The 18,225-nt window shown below is 39.2% G+C and overlaps 1 protein-coding gene across 14 annotated transcripts in view; it reads left to right on the top strand.

The window, feature by feature from the left end:
* APC (APC regulator of WNT signaling pathway) overlaps positions 1–14,181 on the top strand; it is a 145,514-nt gene extending 131,333 nt beyond the window's left edge. For all 14 annotated transcript variants that reach the window (XM_074382618.1, XM_074382592.1, XM_074382572.1 and 11 more), the window contains 2 exons: positions 713–927; positions 3,679–14,181. In XM_074382618.1, the coding sequence (XP_074238719.1) occupies positions 713–927; positions 3,679–10,252 (6,789 nt within the window). In that variant the 3' untranslated portion in view covers positions 10,253–14,181. The remainder of the gene's footprint in view (positions 1–712; positions 928–3,678) is intronic.
* The last annotated feature ends 4,044 nt before the right edge of the window (positions 14,182–18,225 follow it).

The raw sequence follows: 18,225 nt of genomic DNA, 5'->3' as shown, positions 1-18,225 counted from the left end.
ATCTCAGCTCACTGCAACCTCCACCTTCTAGGTTCAAGCAATTCTCCCACCTCAGCCTCCTGAATAGGTGTGTTACAGGCACCCACCATTGTGCCCAGCTAGTTATATATATATATATATATATATATATATATATATATATATTTTTTTTTTTTTTTTTTTTTTTTTTTTTTTTTTTTGTGTAGAGATGGGATTTCACCATGTTGGCCAGGCTGATCTCGAACTCCTGACCTCAGGTGATCCACCCACCTCAGACTGCCAAAGTGCTGGGATTACAGGCATGAGCCACTGTGCCCAGCCACACACTGGGCCTTAATCTACTTCCTTTTCACTTTTTTCTTCTTTTTTTCAAGCAACCCCAGCCTGAGAATAATCCACATTCTGTTCTGAAAATGTTATCTTTTCATAATGCACATCAATTGTGCTTCATATTCTAAGTTATGTGTGCTATCTAAGCACTTAGAATAAAGTTTATAAAAGTCATTAGTTTAATATTGTGTACTGCTTGTTTTATAGAGATATCACTGATGTAAATACCATTTGGTATCTTATGAACATTCTTCTAAATGGAAAGTTCTTAATAATTTACCAGTGAGGGGCGGGCAAAAGGATACATTAAAAAAATAGCTTTTATTCAATATAAGTAATATAGAAGTTAATAAGAGACAAATTCCAACTCTAATTAGATGACCCATATTCTGTTTCTTAATAGGAATCAACCCTCAAAAGCGTACTGAGTGCCTTATGGAATTTGTCAGCACATTGCACTGAGAATAAAGCTGACATATGTGCCGTAGATGGTGCACTTGCATTTTTGGTTGGCACTCTTACTTACCGGAGCCAGACAAACACTTTAGCCATTATTGAAAGTGGAGGTGGGATATTACGGAATGTGTCCAGCTTGATAGCTACAAATGAGGACCACAGGTATATACAGAGTTTTATATTACTTTTAAAATATATAATTTGTACTCTCAAAAAGACTTAATTGTAAGCAGTTTTTTATATAATCATAAAAGTTTTAAGCCAAAATATATTTATTACTGTGAAAAGATAACTACTATTAGTTTAACTCATTAGTGTACTTAATTTATAACAGTTTATAGTATCATAAAGGAGACTGAGCAAACGATAGTTGAGAGGTATAGCCCATATGTGGAGGAAAAAATAGTCACAAATATTAGAACAAAATAATCACTTTCTATTAGTATAGTATAAAAGAACAGGAAAACAAAATTTAAAACAAGACAAAAACTATGAGCATGATCCAGAGAATATAAAGGTTCACATTTTTCTAATGCTGTCTTAGTATCAATAATCATAATTTTTTTTTTTTTTTTGAGACAGTGTCTCACTCTGTCACCTAGGCCAGAGAACAGTGTTGCGATCTCGGCTCACTGCAGCCTCCATCTCTTGAGTTCAAGTGATTCTCCCACCTTAGCCTCTCAACTAGCTGGAACTACAGATGCACGCCACCACGCCCGGCTAATTTTTCTATTTAGGTAGAGATGGGATTTCACCATGTTGTTCAGCTGGTCTTGAGTTCCTGGCCTCAAGTGACTCACCCGCCTCAGCCTCTCTAAGTGCTGGGATTACAAGCGTGAGCCACCGTGTCCAGCTAATAATCATAGTATTATTTCGCTAACAGCCATTCATCCAATCTGCTAGAGCTGGAGAATCTAAGAGAGTGCCTCAGATACAGGGCACACATTTTCGGAACTCTGACTTTGTATTATGTCAACAAAAATACAACTGTCTTTTTTGTTTGTTTTTGGAGATGGAGTATCGCTCTTTTGCCCAAGCTGGAGTGTAGTGGTGCAATCTCTGCTTACTGCAGCCTCTGCCTCTGGGGTTCAAGTGATTCTCCTGATCACAGAATCTAGATTTGTAGATTTATTTTTCTACTCTACCTTCACCTGTATTTTATACTTTTGGTCCCTCACTTTTGCTTTTACTACTCCCGAGTTGCTGGGATTACAGGTACCCACCACCATGCCTGGCTAATTTTTGTATTTTTAATAGAGATGGGATTTCACCATGTGAGCCAGGCTGGCCTTGAACTCCTGACCTTAGGTGATCCGCCCACCTTGTCCTTCCAAAGTGCTGGGATTATAGGCATGGGCAGCTGGCCAAAAATATGGGTATCTTTTTTTATTTTTTTTTTGAGATGGAGTTTTGGTCTTATTACCCAGGCTGGAGTGCAATGGTGCGATCTCGGCTCACCGCAACCTCTGCCTCCTGGGTTCAGGCAATTCTGCCTCAGCCTCCTGAGTAGCTGGGATTACAGGCACGCGCCACCATGCCCAGCTAATTTTTTGTATTTTTAGTAGGGACAGGGTTTCATCTTGTTGACCAGGATGGTCTCAATCTCTTGACCTCATGATCCACCTGCCTCGGCCTCCCAAAGTGCTGCGATTACAGGCGTGAGCCACCGCGCCCGGCAAATATGGGTATCTTTTATAGCTTATTCACTTTTAAGTTTTTGATGCAAAAACTACAAGCCTAGTCTCCTTTTCTGCTATGCAAAGAAGATTTCTTAAGTCTAGTAACTACTGACTGGACTGCTGAGAGAAGACCACCATGTTAAAGCTTGTTGTGTACCCTTGTCAGTCAGTTTTAAAGCCCACTAAAGTTGAATATGCTGTCATTAATCTTCAGTTTGCCTGCGTTAAACAAGCTCTTGCTCTTTCAAGTCTCAGAGTTAATTATGCTGATTCTCACTTTTTGTTTTTATATGCCTTAAATGTTTTTGAAAACTTTAACTTACTTTATTTAAAAAATAAATAAATAAGCACACAGTCTGCCAAAGAGCCCTTTTTTTTTTTTTTTTTTTTTTTTTTTTTGAGATGCATTCTCATTCTGTTGCCCAGGCTGGAGTGCAGTGGTTTGATCTCAGCTTATTACATCTCTGCCTCCCAAGTAATTTCTCTTTGCTCAGCCTCCTGAGTAGCTGGGACTACAGGCATGTGCCACCATATTCGGCTAATTTTTGTATTTGTAGTAGAGACAGGGTTTTACCATGTTGCCCAGGCTGGCCTCAAACGCCTAACCTCAGGTGATCTGCCCACCTCAGCCTCCCAGAGTGCCGGAATTACAGGGTTGAGACACTGTGCCCGGCCAAGAGCACTTGTAAGAGGGATAGTAGTATCACAAAATCAAGGCAGAGATACAGAGATTACTCTAAAATATAAGTGTGCTAATCTAAGAGCTTATAATGTGCTGACTGCAGAAAGATCTTCAATCAATTCTATCTACCTCTTCCAAGTTGTCTCAATATCAATATCAGAGTGACACCCAACCATAGATGAAGTTACCAGAAAGTCCCTGTTCAACATAGGATTTCATGATTTATTTATAGTTTTTAAATGGGGAAACTGTTACCATATGAACAGAATAAATGTATTTGCCCTACCCCCTGCAACTGTTTTAAGCTATTGAGTCAGAATAGGAAGTGTAGAATTGATAAAAAAAAAAAAAACTTCTACTTTTTTTCGTGTGACAGATTAGTACTTTAAAACAGTAAACGTTACATGAAATAAGAAAGAAAAAAGGAGATGTGGAATACTTGGAATTTATAGGATAATTGGTACAATCATACTATGCCTATTGTTTTCTCTCCTTTTATTTGTTGTTACTGCATACACATTTTGACGTTAATTTTGTGATCTCTTATTTCAGGCAAATCCTAAGAGAGAACAACTGTCTACAGACTTTATTACAACACTTAAAATCTCATAGTTTGACAATAGTCAGTAATGCATGTGGAACTTTGTGGAATCTCTCAGCAAGAAATCCTAAAGACCAGGAAGCATTATGGGACATGGGGGCAGTTAGCATGCTCAAGAACCTCATTCATTCAAAGCACAAAATGATTGCTATGGGAAGTGCTGCAGCTTTAAGGAATCTCATGGCAAATAGGCCTGCAAAGTATAAAGATGCCAATATTATGTCTCCTGGTTCAAGCTTGCCATCTCTTCATGTCAGGAAACAGAAAGCCCTAGAAGCAGAATTAGATGCTCAGCATTTATCAGAAACTTTTGACAATATAGACAATTTAAGTCCCAAGGCATCTCATCGCAGTAAGCAGAGACACAAGCAAAGTCTCTATGGTGATTATGTTTTTGACACCAATCGACATGATGATAATAGATCAGAAAATTTTAATACTGGCAACATGACTGTCCTTTCACCATATTTGAATACTACAGTGTTACCCAGTTCCTCTTCATCAAGAGGAAGCTTAGATAGTTCTCGTTCTGAAAAAGATAGAAGTTTGGAGAGAGAACGAGGAGTTGGCCTAGGCAACTACCATCCAGCAACAGAAAATCCAGGAACCTCTTCAAAGCGAGGTTTGCAGATCTCCACCACTGCAGCCCAGATTGCCAAAGTCATGGAAGAGGTGTCAGCCATTCATACCTCTCAAGAAGACAGAAGTTCTGGGTCTACCACTGAATTACATTGTGTGACAGATGAGAGAAATGCACTTAGAAGAAATTCTACTGCCCATACACATTCAAACACTTACAATTTCACCAAGTCAGAAAATTCAAACAGGACATGTTCTATGCCTTATGCCAAATTAGAATACAAGAGATCTTCGAATGATAGTTTAAATAGTGTCAGTAGTAGTGATGGTTATGGTAAAAGAGGTCAAATGAAACCCTCAATTGAATCCTATTCTGAAGATGATGAAAGTAAGTTTTGCAGTTATGGTCAATACCCAGCTGACCTAGCCCATAAAATACATAGTGCAAATCATATGGATGATAATGATGGAGAACTAGATACACCAATAAATTACAGTCTGAAATATTCAGATGAGCAGTTGAACTCTGGAAGGCAAAGTCCTTCACAGAATGAAAGATGGGCAAGACCCAAACACATAATAGAAGATGAAATGAAACAAAGTGAGCAAAGACAATCAAGGAGTCAAAGTACAACTTATCCTGTGTATACTGAGACCACTGATGATAAACACCTCAAGTTCCAACCACATTTTGGACAGCAGGAATGTGTTTCCCCATACAGGTCACGGGGAGCCAATGGTTCAGAAACAAATCGAGTAGGTTCTAATCATGGGATTAATCAAAATGTAAGCCAGTCTTTGTGTCAAGAAGATGACTATGAAGATGATAAGCCAACCAACTATAGTGAACGTTACTCTGAGGAAGAACAGCATGAAGAAGAAGAGAGACCAACAAATTATAGCATAAAATATAATGAAGAGAAACATCTTGTGGATCAGCCTATTGATTATAGTTTAAAATATTCTACAGATATTCCTTCATCACAGAAACAGTCATTTTCATTCTCAAAGAGTTCATCTGGCCAGAGCACTAAAACTGAACACATCTCTTCAAGCAGTGAGAATACATCCACACCTTCATCTACTGCCAAGAGGCAGAATCAGCTTCATCCAAGTTCTGCACAGAACAGAAGTGGTCAGACTCAAAAGGCTGCCACTTGCAAAGTTTCTTCTATTAACCAAGAAACAATACAGACTTACTGTGTAGAAGATACCCCAATATGTTTTTCAAGATGTAGTTCATTATCATCTTTGTCATCAGCTGAAGATGAAATAGGATGTGATCAGACGACACAGGAAGCAGATTCTGCTAATACTCTGCAAATAGCAGAAATAAAAGAAAATAATGGAACTAGGTCAACTGAAGATCCTGTGAGCGAAGTTCCAGCAGTGTCGCAGCACACTAGAACCAAATCCAGCAGACTGCAGGGTTCTAGTTTATCTTCAGAATCGACCAGACACAAAGCTGTTGAATTTTCTTCAGGAGCAAAATCCCCCTCCAAAAGTGGTGCTCAGACACCCAAAAGTCCTCCTGAACACTATGTGCAGGAGACTCCACTCATGTTTAGCAGATGTACTTCTGTCAGTTCACTTGATAGTTTCGAGAGTCGTTCAATTGCTAGTTCTGTTCAGAGTGAACCATGCAGTGGAATGGTAAGTGGCATTATAAGCCCCAGTGATCTCCCAGATAGCCCTGGACAAACCATGCCACCAAGCAGAAGTAAAACCCCTCCACCTCCTCCCCAAACAGCTCAGACCAAGCGAGAAGTACCTAAAAGTAAAGCACCTAGTGCTGAAAAGAGAGAGAGTGGACCTAAGCAAGCTGCAGTAAACGCTGCAGTTCAGAGGGTCCAGGTTCTTCCAGATGCTGATACTTTATTACATTTTGCCACGGAAAGTACTCCAGATGGATTTTCTTGTTCATCTAGCCTGAGTGCTCTGAGCCTCGATGAGCCATTTATACAGAAAGATGTGGAATTAAGAATAATGCCTCCCGTTCAGGAAAATGACAATGGGAATGAAACAGAATCAGAGCAGCCTAAAGAATCAAATGAAAACCAGGAGAAAGAGGTAGAAAAAACTGTTGATTCTGAAAAGGACCTATTAGATGATTCAGATGATGATGATATTGAAATACTAGAAGAATGTATTATTTCTGCTATGCCGACAAAGTCATCACATAAAGCAAAAAAGCCAGCCCAGACTGCTTCAAAATTACCTCCACCTGTGGCAAGGAAACCAAGTCAGCTGCCTGTGTACAAACTTCTACCATCACAAAACAGGTTGCAACCCCAAAAGCATGTTAGTTTTACACCGGGAGATGATATGCCACGTGTATATTGTGTAGAAGGGACACCTATAAACTTTTCCACAGCTACATCTTTAAGTGATCTAACAATAGAATCCCCTCCAAATGAGTTAGCTGCTGGAGAAGGAGTTAGAGCAGGGGCACAGTCAGGTGAATTTGAAAAACGAGATACCATTCCTACAGAAGGCAGAAGTACAGAGGAGGCTCAAGGAGGAAAAAACTCATCTGTAACCATACCTGAATTGGATGACAATAAAGCAGAAGAAGGTGATATTCTTGCAGAATGCATTAATTCCGCTATGCCCAAAGGGAAAAGTCACAAGCCTTTCCGTGTGAAGAAGATAATGGACCAGGTCCAGCAAGCATCTGCGTCTTCATCTGCAACCAACAAAAATCAGTTAGATGGTAAGAAAAAGAAACCTACTTCACCAGTAAAACCTATACCACAAAATACTGAATATAGGACACGTGTAAGAAAAAATGTAGACTCAAAAAATAATTTAAATGCTGAGAGAGCTTTCTCAGACAACAAAGATTCAAAGAAACAGAACTTGAAAAATAATTCCAAGGACTTCAATGATAAGCTCCCTAATAATGAAGATAGAGTCAGAGGAAGTTTTGCTTTTGATTCACCTCATCATTATACACCTATTGAAGGAACTCCTTACTGTTTTTCACGAAATGATTCTTTGAGTTCCCTAGATTTTGATGATGATGATGTTGACCTTTCCAGAGAAAAGGCTGAATTAAGAAAGGGGAAAGAAAATAAGGAATCAGAAGCTAAAGTTACCAGCCACACAGAACTAACCTCCAACCAACAATCAGCTAATAAGACACAAGCTATTACAAAGCAGCCAATAAATCGAGGTCAGCCAAAACCCGTACTGCAGAAACAATCCACTTTTCCCCAGTCATCCAAAGATATACCAGACAGAGGGGCAGCAACTGATGAAAAATTACAGAATTTTGCTATTGAAAATACTCCAGTTTGCTTTTCTCATAATTCCTCTCTGAGTTCTCTCAGTGACATTGACCAAGAAAACAACAACAATAAAGAAAATGAACCTATCAAAGGGACTGAGCCCCCTGACTCACAGGGAGAACCAAGTAAACCTCAAGCATCAGGCTATGCTCCTAAATCGTTTCATGTTGAAGATACCCCCGTTTGTTTCTCAAGAAACAGTTCTCTCAGTTCTCTTAGTATTGATTCTGAAGATGACCTGCTGCAGGAATGTATAAGTTCCGCGATGCCAAAAAAGAAAAAGCCTTCAAGACTCAAGGGTGATAATGAAAAACATAGCCCCAGAAATATGGGTGGCATATTAGCTGAAGATCTGACACTTGATTTGAAAGATATACAGAGACCAGATTCAGAACATGGTTTATCCCCTGATTCAGAAAATTTTGATTGGAAAGCTATTCAGGAAGGTGCAAATTCCATAGTGAGTAGTTTACATCAAGCTGCTGCTGCTGCCTGTTTATCTAGACAAGCTTCATCTGATTCCGATTCCATCCTTTCCTTGAAATCAGGAATCTCTCTGGGGTCACCATTTCATCTTACACCTGATCAAGAAGAAAAACCCTTTACAAGTAATAAAGGCCCACGAATTCTAAAACCAGGGGAGAAAAGTACCTTGGAAACTAAAAAGATAGAATCTGAAAGTAAAGGAATCAAAGGAGGAAAAAAAGTTTATAGAAGTTTGATTACTGGAAAGGTTCGATCTAATTCAGAAATTTCAGGCCAAATGAAACAGCCTCTTCAAGCAAACATGCCTTCAATCTCTCGAGGCAGGACAATGATTCATATTCCAGGAGTTCGAAATAGCTCCTCAAGTACAAGTCCTGTTTCTAAAAAAGGCCCCCCACTTAAGACCCAAGCCTCCAAAAGCCCTAGTGAAGGTCAGACAGCCACCACTTCTCCTAGAGGAGCCAAGCCATCTGTGAAATCAGAATTAAGCCCTGTTGCCAGGCAGACATCCCAAATAGGTGGGTCAAGTAAAGCGCCTTCTAGATCAGGATCTAGAGATTCGACCCCGTCAAGACCAGCCCAGCAACCATTAAGTAGACCTATACAGTCTCCTGGGCGAAACTCTATTTCCCCTGGTAGAAATGGAATAAGTCCTCCTAACAAATTATCTCAGCTTCCAAGGACATCTTCCCCCAGTACTGCTTCAACTAAGTCCTCAGGTTCTGGAAAAATGTCGTATACATCTCCAGGCAGACAGATGAGCCAACAGAACCTTACCAAACAAACAGGTTTATCCAAGAATGCCAGTAGTATTCCAAGAAGTGAGTCTGCCTCCAAAGGACTAAATCAGATGAATAATGGCAATGGAGCCAATAAAAAGGTAGAACTTTCTAGAATGTCTTCAACTAAATCAAGTGGAAGTGAATCTGATAGATCAGAAAGACCTGTATTAGTACGCCAGTCAACTTTCATCAAAGAAGCTCCAAGCCCAACCTTACGAAGAAAATTGGAGGAATCTGCTTCATTTGAATCTCTTTCTCCATCGTCTAGACCAGCTTCTCCCACTAGGTCCCAGGCACAAACTCCAGTTTTAAGTCCTTCCCTTCCTGATATGTCTCTATCCACACATTCATCTGTTCAGCCTGGTGGATGGCGAAAACTCCCACCTAATCTCAGCCCCACTATAGAGTATAATGATGGAAGACCAGCAAAGCGGCATGATATTGCACGGTCTCATTCTGAAAGTCCTTCTAGACTGCCAATCAATAGGTCAGGAACCTGGAAACGTGAGCACAGCAAACATTCATCATCCCTTCCCCGAGTAAGCACTTGGAGAAGAACTGGAAGTTCATCTTCAATTCTTTCTGCTTCATCAGAATCCAGTGAAAAAGCAAAAAGTGAGGATGAAAAACATGTGAACTCTATTTCAGGAACCAAACAAAATAAAGAAAACCAAGTATCCGCAAAGGGAACATGGAGAAAAATAAAAGAAAATGAAATTTCTCCCACAAATAGTACTTCTCAGACTGTTTCCTCAGGTGCTACCAATGGTGCTGAATCAAAGACCCTAATTTATCAAATGGCACCTGCTGTTTCTAAAACAGAGGATGTTTGGGTGAGAATTGAGGACTGTCCCATTAACAACCCTAGATCTGGTAGATCTCCCACAGGTAATACTCCCCCAGTGATTGACAGTGTTTCAGAAAAGGGAAATCCAAACATTAAAGATGCAAAAGATAATCAGGCAAAACAAAATGTGGGTAATGGCAGTGTTCCCATGCGTATCGTGGGTTTGGAAAATCGCCTGAACTCCTTCATTCAGGTAGATGCCCCTGACCAAAAAGGAACTGAGACAAAACCAGGACAAAATAATCCTGTCCCTGCATCAGAGACTAATGAAAGTTCTATAGTGGAACGTACCCCATTTAGTTCTAGCAGCTCAAGCAAACACAGTTCACCTAGTGGGACTGTTGCTGCCAGAGTGACTCCTTTTAATTACAACCCAAGCCCCAGGAAAAGCAGTGCAGATAGCACTTCAGCCCGGCCATCTCAGATCCCAACTCCAGTGAATAACACAAAGAAGCGAGATTCAAAAACTGACAGCACAGATTCCAGTGGAACCCAAAGTCCTAAGCGCCATTCTGGGTCTTACCTTGTGACATCTGTTTAAAAGAGCTGGAAGAATGAAACTAAGATAATTATATGTTAATTACAACTGCTATATAGATATTTTGTTTCAAATGAAACTTTAAAAGACTAAACAATTTTGTAAATAGGTTGGATTCTTGTTAGAGGGTTTTTGTTCTGGAAGCCATATTTGATAGTATACTTTGTCTTCACTGGTCTTATTTTGGGAAGCACTCTTGATGGTTAGGAAAAAAAATAGTAAAGCCAAGTATGTTTGTACAGTATGTTTTACATATGTTTAAGTAGCATCCCATCCCAATTTCCTTTAATTATTGCTTGTCTTAATGAACACTACAGATAGAAAATATGATATATTGCTGTTATCAATCATTTCTAGATTATAAACTGACTAAACTTACATCAGGGAAAAATTGGTATTTATGCAAAAAAAGAAAATGTTTTTGTCTTTGTGAGTCCATCTAACATCATAATTAATCATGTGGCTGTGAAATTCACAGTAATATGGTTCCCAATGAACAAGTTTACCCAGCCTGCTTTGCTTTACTGCATGAATGAAACCGATGGTTCAATTTCAGAGGTAATGATTAACAGTTACGTGGTCACATGATGTGCATAGAGATAGCTACAGTGTAATAATTTACACTATTTTGTGCTCAAAAGAAAACAAAAATCTGTGTAACTGTACAACATTGAATGAAACTATTTTACCTGAACTAGATTTTATCTGAAAGTAGGTAGAATTTTTGCTATGCTGTAATTTGTTGTATATTCTGGTATTTGAGGTGAGATGGCTGCTCTTTTATTAATGAGACATGAATTGTGTCTCAACAGAAACTAAATGAACATTTCAGAATAAATTATTGCTGTATGTAAACTATTACTGAAATTGGTATTTGTTTGAAGGGTCTTGTTTCACATTTGTATTAATAATTGTTAAAAAGGCCTCTTTTAAAGCTTATATAATTTTTTTCTTCAGATTCTATGCATTAAGAGTAAAATTCCTCTTACTGTAATAAAAATAATTGAAAAAGACTATTGCCACTTAACCACTCCATGCATTGGCACTTAGCCATTCCTGAAATTTCTTTTATGTAATTAGCTCTTCTTAATTTTTAATATTTTTCCACTTAAACTTTTTTTTTCTTATTCTACTGGAGCTCAGTAAAAATAAATTCATTATAATAGCAATGTAAACAGCCTAGCACAGACTAAGCATTGAACATAATAGGCCCACATAGATTATTTCCTTTTTCTTAATATTAAAGAATTCTGTACTTGAAATTGGTTATTCTTAGGTACAGGTAGTCTCTTTGAAGCTTTACAGTGTAAACTGTCTTGACCCTTCATCTTCTTGTTGCAGCTGGGTCTGACATGAACACTTTTTATCACCCTGTATGATAGGGCAAAATTTCAGCATCAAGTATAATCAACACTTAGCCATGCTCAGAAAATTCAAATCACATGGAACTTCAAAGGTATATTTAATAGCATTAAGATATTCAGAAGTATATTTTAAAATTCCTGACTGTAAAGGAAACTTGGTTTTGATGGGTACAGTTCTGGGGTACATGTTAAGTACCCCCTTATACAAGGGAGGGAAGTCCTTCCTGAAGGAAAATAAACTGACACTTATTAACTAAGGTAATTTACTTAATACATCCTGATTTGTTCTGAAAGATCAGAGGGTGACTGGTGATACATGTACACATATTTGTTAAATAAATAATTTATTTTTAGTGATAATCATAAACTCTATTTGGGGAAGGGAAAAGATTTTTAAGCATGGTGGGGCACTCAGAAGAGGAGGTAGGAGTAAACCTACCTGGTGCCTTGAAAATCACATCAAGTACTTAATTATCTACCCCTCACCTGTGGTTATAACTTACAGGTAATGAAGATGATTTTTTTAAAGCTAAAATGCCAGTTAAGTGCTATGACTTGAGCTAAGGTATTTGACTCCAATGCCTATACTGTGTGTACTGCACCACTTTGTAAACACCTCAGTTTACTATCTTTGAAATAATTGACATTTAAATTTTTGCCAAATGTTATCTGAAATTGTCTATGAATACTATCTATTTCTGTTGTTCTCCAAGGCTTCCATAAACAATGGAGATACATGCATATAGGTCATAGTTGTTTCATTTTCTGATTTTCTAATTTTTTTGAATTACTGCTTGCCAGTTTTTGCAAACCACTTCAAGTATTTTTATGGAAAGAGATGGGATATTAATCAAGAGATGGGATGTTAATCACAGATAAAATTGCCTTTTAATTCAAGTACGGAGGAAAACATCAATGCTGAAAATGAAGAGTTCATTCCACATGCCAGAAAAGTGGAATTTTTGTAGGCAACACTTAACACTAACACTGACTGGGAGGAGGGCTAGTCTCTAGCACCCATTGAAGTAAAGGTAGCTGGATGAGGCCCTCTATTTAGAGATAGTGGTTCTGAATTAGTAAAGGGGCAAATCTCAATTCTAATTATAAATGTTCACAGGGTGCTGCTATAATTGATACCAGACCAAATATTCCCAGTTTATGTTTGTTAACAAATGGCATACTAAGCCCAGTGTTGGGAATTAGTCAAGAGTTAGGATGCCTGTTTAGAGAAGAGTGGGGGAAGGAGAGTTCGTTATGGTAAAGCACTTCAAACAAGTATATTGGGATCACCAGGAGTGCTTACCAAGACTTAGCTGGGCCATACCCCCAGTTTGATTCAGGAGGTTTGGAATGGGGCCCAAGAACTTGCCTCTCTAACAAGTTCAAAGGTGAGGCGAGTGCTGCTGGTCTGGAGACCACACTTTGAGAATTACTGTCCTAAGTTACCACAGTGAAGTTCCTTGAGTGATTGCCTTCAGCTCTAGCGATTCCTTCCAACAACTGGATCTTTCATCTGACAAGGTATACAACAAATAAACTCTGCTTCCCTTAGGCATAAAAGACTTGAATATTGAGCCATCCAATCTGATAATGTCCATCTCAACTCCTGACAGCAGACAAACTTAACCAGATGTCAATGAACAAGTAATTCTAAAAACAATTATATCTGAAGGATCAGTTAATGTTCCCTTTGAGACTGTTACTATAAAAGGCAATAACTAAAGCAAAGATGTAATTTGAATTTTCAGTAAGATTAAAAGAGACTATAAAAATAACTTTGAGATGAGAAACAGTTTATTTCAGATGAAAATGTATCCAGTTTTTGAATACACAGTGGAAGTGCTTAATAGCAAGTTAGATTGCTTGAGGACAACTTTACAAATTACCAGGGTAATGAAAAGGAAGTAATCAAAGATAAGCCCCATAAGGATTAAATAGCACTGTAAGTACAATAAAACGTTTCTGGATTAAGTAAAATATGGATTATGTTCCCACAAGGTTAATTATGTGAAAGGATGAATCTTGAGGATGGGAGCCAGTTGCACAGTATCTGAATATATGTTGTCACAGGGTCTCTTGGAATCTAAGGAAGAAAGAAAGCACCAGAAATGCAAAAAGTAAATTGCCCACAGCTAAAGAAACATCTGAGTAGTCAGATCACTAACATTTATGAAATTATTTTTCAAGTCATGGTGGCTGAAGTAGAGTGTATAATTTTTTTTCCTTTCTAATAAGCATATTTTCCTATTATGCTGACATTAAAATTTATTTTTTTTTTACTTTAAAATTTAAAAACTACTTTGTAATATTGAAACCTATGGACTGTGGCTCCTGTAAACCCCAGGTCATTCTCCTGCCATTCTTACAACTCTGTGATCTATAAAAGTATATTCTGCTTTTTGTTAGGCCATTGATGCTTTTTTTCAACCTGTACTTTCTATGTATATAATATTGTTATTGGTGCTAAATACACTCTTTCCTCTGATATTCAGGATAATTTTCTCTATATTTGTGACTTATTTTCTTGAAGTTATGTGATTTTTTTTAATTAAAAATAATTCAACATAATGTATACTACTGAAGGTGACCACTGAATATAAAGCAACATTAGTGAAAAATAACTATTGAAAGAAATGCCAAACATTAACTGCCCTACTCACACCACCTTTTAGAATCCAGACCCTTAGCCTCACTGATTGGTCACTGAACCAAGTACCCAGTCTTTCTCCCTGACCTTGGCTGTTTGTGCTGGAGTTAGATATCTGACCTAGAAGAAATTCATCATCAGCTAGTAGTGACCAAAGACTTGTTTATCACTGCTTGGAAAGAAAAAAAAATGATTAGGTCAATCAATTTGAAATAAGCATCACAAAGGAAATTTCTGGCCGGTTCTTGAGTGCTGGAACTGAAAAAGCATGCACAGTTAAGGCTCAAATTGCTATGACTGGCATCATGAAGCTTAAACTAAGAGGAAACCACCTAGTGGAGAAAGAGGAGGAGGGAACAGATACTGGGAGGATGCATAGAAAGCAAGAAGAGACAAGAGTCACAAGCTCAAGACCAGCCTGGGCAACAAAGCAAGACCCTGTCTCTACCGAAAAAAAAAAAAAGGCGGGGGGGGGCCTGATGGTGCATACCTGTAGTCCCAGCTACACAGAGGCTGAGGCCATCAGTTCAAGACTGCAGTGAGCTGTGGGCACTCCAGCCTGGGTGACAAAACGAGACCCTGTCTCTTAAAACAAAAGAAAACAAAACAAAACAAAAAAACAAAGACTGGGTGCAGTGGCTCATGCCTATAATCCCAGCACTTTGTGAGGCTGAGGTGGGAGGATTGCTGGAGTCCAGGAGTTTAAGACCAACCTAGAGGTTAACAGTGAGACCTCGCCTCTACAAAAAATTAGAAATTAGATGGGCATGGTGTTGCACACCTGTATTCCCCTCTACTTGGGAGGATGAGGTGGGAGGATCGTTCTTGCCACTGCACTCCAGCCTTGGTGACAAAATGAGATCCTGTCTCAAAAAAAGAGTCCCTAGCTCCTGGAGTCACTCCAGTCCCTGCCATTTCTGAGACCTTGTTCTACTTTTCCTGGTTTGGGGAATACTTGTGGGAAGCCAAGAAGTCTCCTCCAAGCCGATTTGCAAAAAACCTTCCATTTGTAAAAAGACAGTATCTGCTCAGGGCAGCAAAGCGAAGTGCAATAATGAAGTATGCCTGTAGTGATGGCTACTTCAAGCTCCTGAAGTAACTTGAAACTAACAGAAAACTATATTTAGACATACAGTAAGTTCTAAAATTTCCAAGATTAAGACTTTATTTAAAAATATCAGTGGAGCCGGGATTGGTGGTTCATGCTTGCCATCTCAACAGTTTGGGAGGCCGAGGTGAGTGGATCACAAGGTCAGGAGTTCAAGACCATATTAGCCAATATAGTGAAACCCTGTCTCTACTAAATATACAAAACTTAGCCGGGTGTGGTGCCGCATGCCTGTAATCCCAGCTACTCGAGGCTGAGGCAGGAGAACTGCTTGAACCCGGGAGGTAGAGGTTGCAGTGAGCCAGGATCACACCACTGCACCGCAGCCTGGGCGGCAGAGCAAGACTACGTTTTGTGGGGGGAAAAAAAGTCAATGGGAAGAGAAGAATAGGTTGCCTCCAAAGGAGAAAAAAACTTATGTTGGCATCAATTATCTCTGCAACACTAAATGTTAAAGAACAAAACACCACGAAACAATGGAACTATATGCAGCATTTTGAAGGAAACAGAAATATTACCTAAGAATTCTGAAGCCAACCATACTAACATTTCATTTATCAACCTTTGGGATTCTTGTTTTAATTAAAAACAAGACCTCTTAACGACAGGATGTTTATTTAAAGAATATGAGGTATCTCACAGGATCTGTATGAGGACTAAAAAATCAGTGTTGGAAACTACACAGTAGAAACAATATCAAAACCATGCTGTGAGACTGCAGTAAAGACCCAGATGCTACCCCTAATGCTGGAATCCTCTGACACCATCACCATAAATTAAGATTACATGTGGCACTCACTTCACACTGCTTGCTTCTGAATTGAAGTCTTGCTTGGGTGGACGTGGTTGGCAGAGGATGTGTTACATGCCTGTAGCATCTGGGAAAGCTCACTTTTTTGTTTCTCCATTGAGGAGGCTGGATTCATAAAAATGAATTCCTCAAATGTCTATGAGAGATACTGCAAAAACACCTGGAGGCCAGAAACCATGACAATATTCCAGCTGCCCCAGTAATTAACTTTGAAGCTTTGAAGCCAGGCATTGACTTCTTCTCTCAAAGGAGTTCTATCGAAGTCCTAGATGGCATCTTTTTCCAGTATGCTGTTTTGTCTACATTGAAAAATCCACTGTTTAGTGTAACCACTAAATGATATTAGCTAATCATTGATCATTATCAATGGCATTAGCTACATTTACATTTTCTGGATAACTTGCTGCAGCTTCTCTATCAGCACTTGCCGCTTCACCTTACACATGACGTTATGGAGATGGCTTCATTCTTAAACCTCCTGAACCACTCTCTACTAGCATCCCACTTCTTCTGCAGCTTCCTCATCTTTCTTCAGCCTTCCCAGAAATGAAGGGAGTTAGGGCCTTGCTCTGGATTAGGCTTTGGGTTAAAGGAATGTTGTGGCTGGTTTAATCTTCTATCTAAACCCCTAAAACTTTCTCTGTATCAGCAATAAGGTTGTTCTGCTTTCTGATCATTTGTGTGTTTATTGAAGTAAGTTCCTTTTAATTTCCTTCAAGAATTTTGTCTTTGTATTTACAACTTGGCTAACTGTTAAGATGCCAAGAGACCCAGCTTTCAGCCTATCTTGGCGTACACATGCCTTCCTCACTTAGCTTAATCATTTCCAGCTTTTGACTGAAAGTGAGACATGTGACTCTTCCTTTCACTTGAACATTTAGAGGCCATTGTAGGGTTATTAATTGGCCTCATTCAATGCTGTTGTGTCTTGGGGAATAGAGGCTCCAGGAGAGGGAGAGATGGGAAATGGCTAGTTGGCCGAACAGTCAAAACATATACAACATTTATCCAATAAGTTCCCCCATCTTATCTGGGCACGGTTCATGGCACCCCAAAACTACTACAATAGTAACAGCGAACATCACTGATTACAGATCACCATAACAGAAATAATGAAAAGGTTTGAAATATTGCAAGAATTACCAAAATATGACACAAAGCTACCCTGCTGGAAAAATGGCGCCAAGAGACTTCCTCCAAGCTGATTTGCAAAAAACCTTCCATTTGTTAAAAAGGCAGTATCTGCTCAGAGCAGCAAAGCAAAGTGCAATGATCAAGTATTGCCTGTTTGCAATAATCAAGATGGCACATGGTATTCTTCAGAAGTTTTTTTTTTTTTTTTTTTTTTTTGTAGTCGTTTTTTGTTTGTTTGACAGAGTCTCACTCTGTTGCCCAGACTGAAGTGCAGTGGTAGGATCCTGGTTCACTGCAACCTCCACCTCCCAAGTTCAAACGATTTTCCTACCTCACCCTCCTGAGTAGCGGGGATACAGGCACCTCCCACCACGCCTAGCTAATTTTTGCGTTTTTTAGTAGAGACTGGGTTTTGCCATGTTGGCCAGGCTTGTCTTGAATTCCTGTCCTCACGTGATCCGCCTGCCTCGGCCTCCCAAAGTGCTGAGATTACAGGCGTGGACCACCACGCCCGGCTAATTTTAGTATTTTTAGTAGAGATGGGGTTTTACCATGTTTGCCATGCTGGTCTGAACTCCTGACCTCGTGGTCCGCCTGCCTTGGTTTTACCATGTTTGCCAGGCTGGTCTCAACTCCTGACCCAGTGATCTGCCTGGCCTCCCAAAGTGCTGGGATTACAGGCGTGAGCCACGGTGCACAGCCTAAAAGGTGAATAGTTAAGTTTCTAACACTTACACAGCATACTGAAACACAGTGTCTTTAACTTCGCTAGTTCTACCGCTATAAAAATCCATTTTGCCAAATTGAAAGCAAGCTCTAGGGCCCAGGAACAGCTACAAATTAAACATAAGGAGCATTTTCTTGCTTCCTCTAATGTATATTTGCACCCTGAACCACACAGATCCTCCTCAG

This window comes from Saimiri boliviensis, chromosome 1, assembly GCF_048565385.1.
Source record: "Saimiri boliviensis isolate mSaiBol1 chromosome 1, mSaiBol1.pri, whole genome shotgun sequence".
NCBI lineage: Eukaryota > Metazoa > Chordata > Mammalia > Primates > Cebidae > Saimiri > Saimiri boliviensis.
The sequence above is the reverse complement of the archived record's forward strand: the minus strand, read 5'-3'. Positions and strand labels throughout refer to the sequence as shown.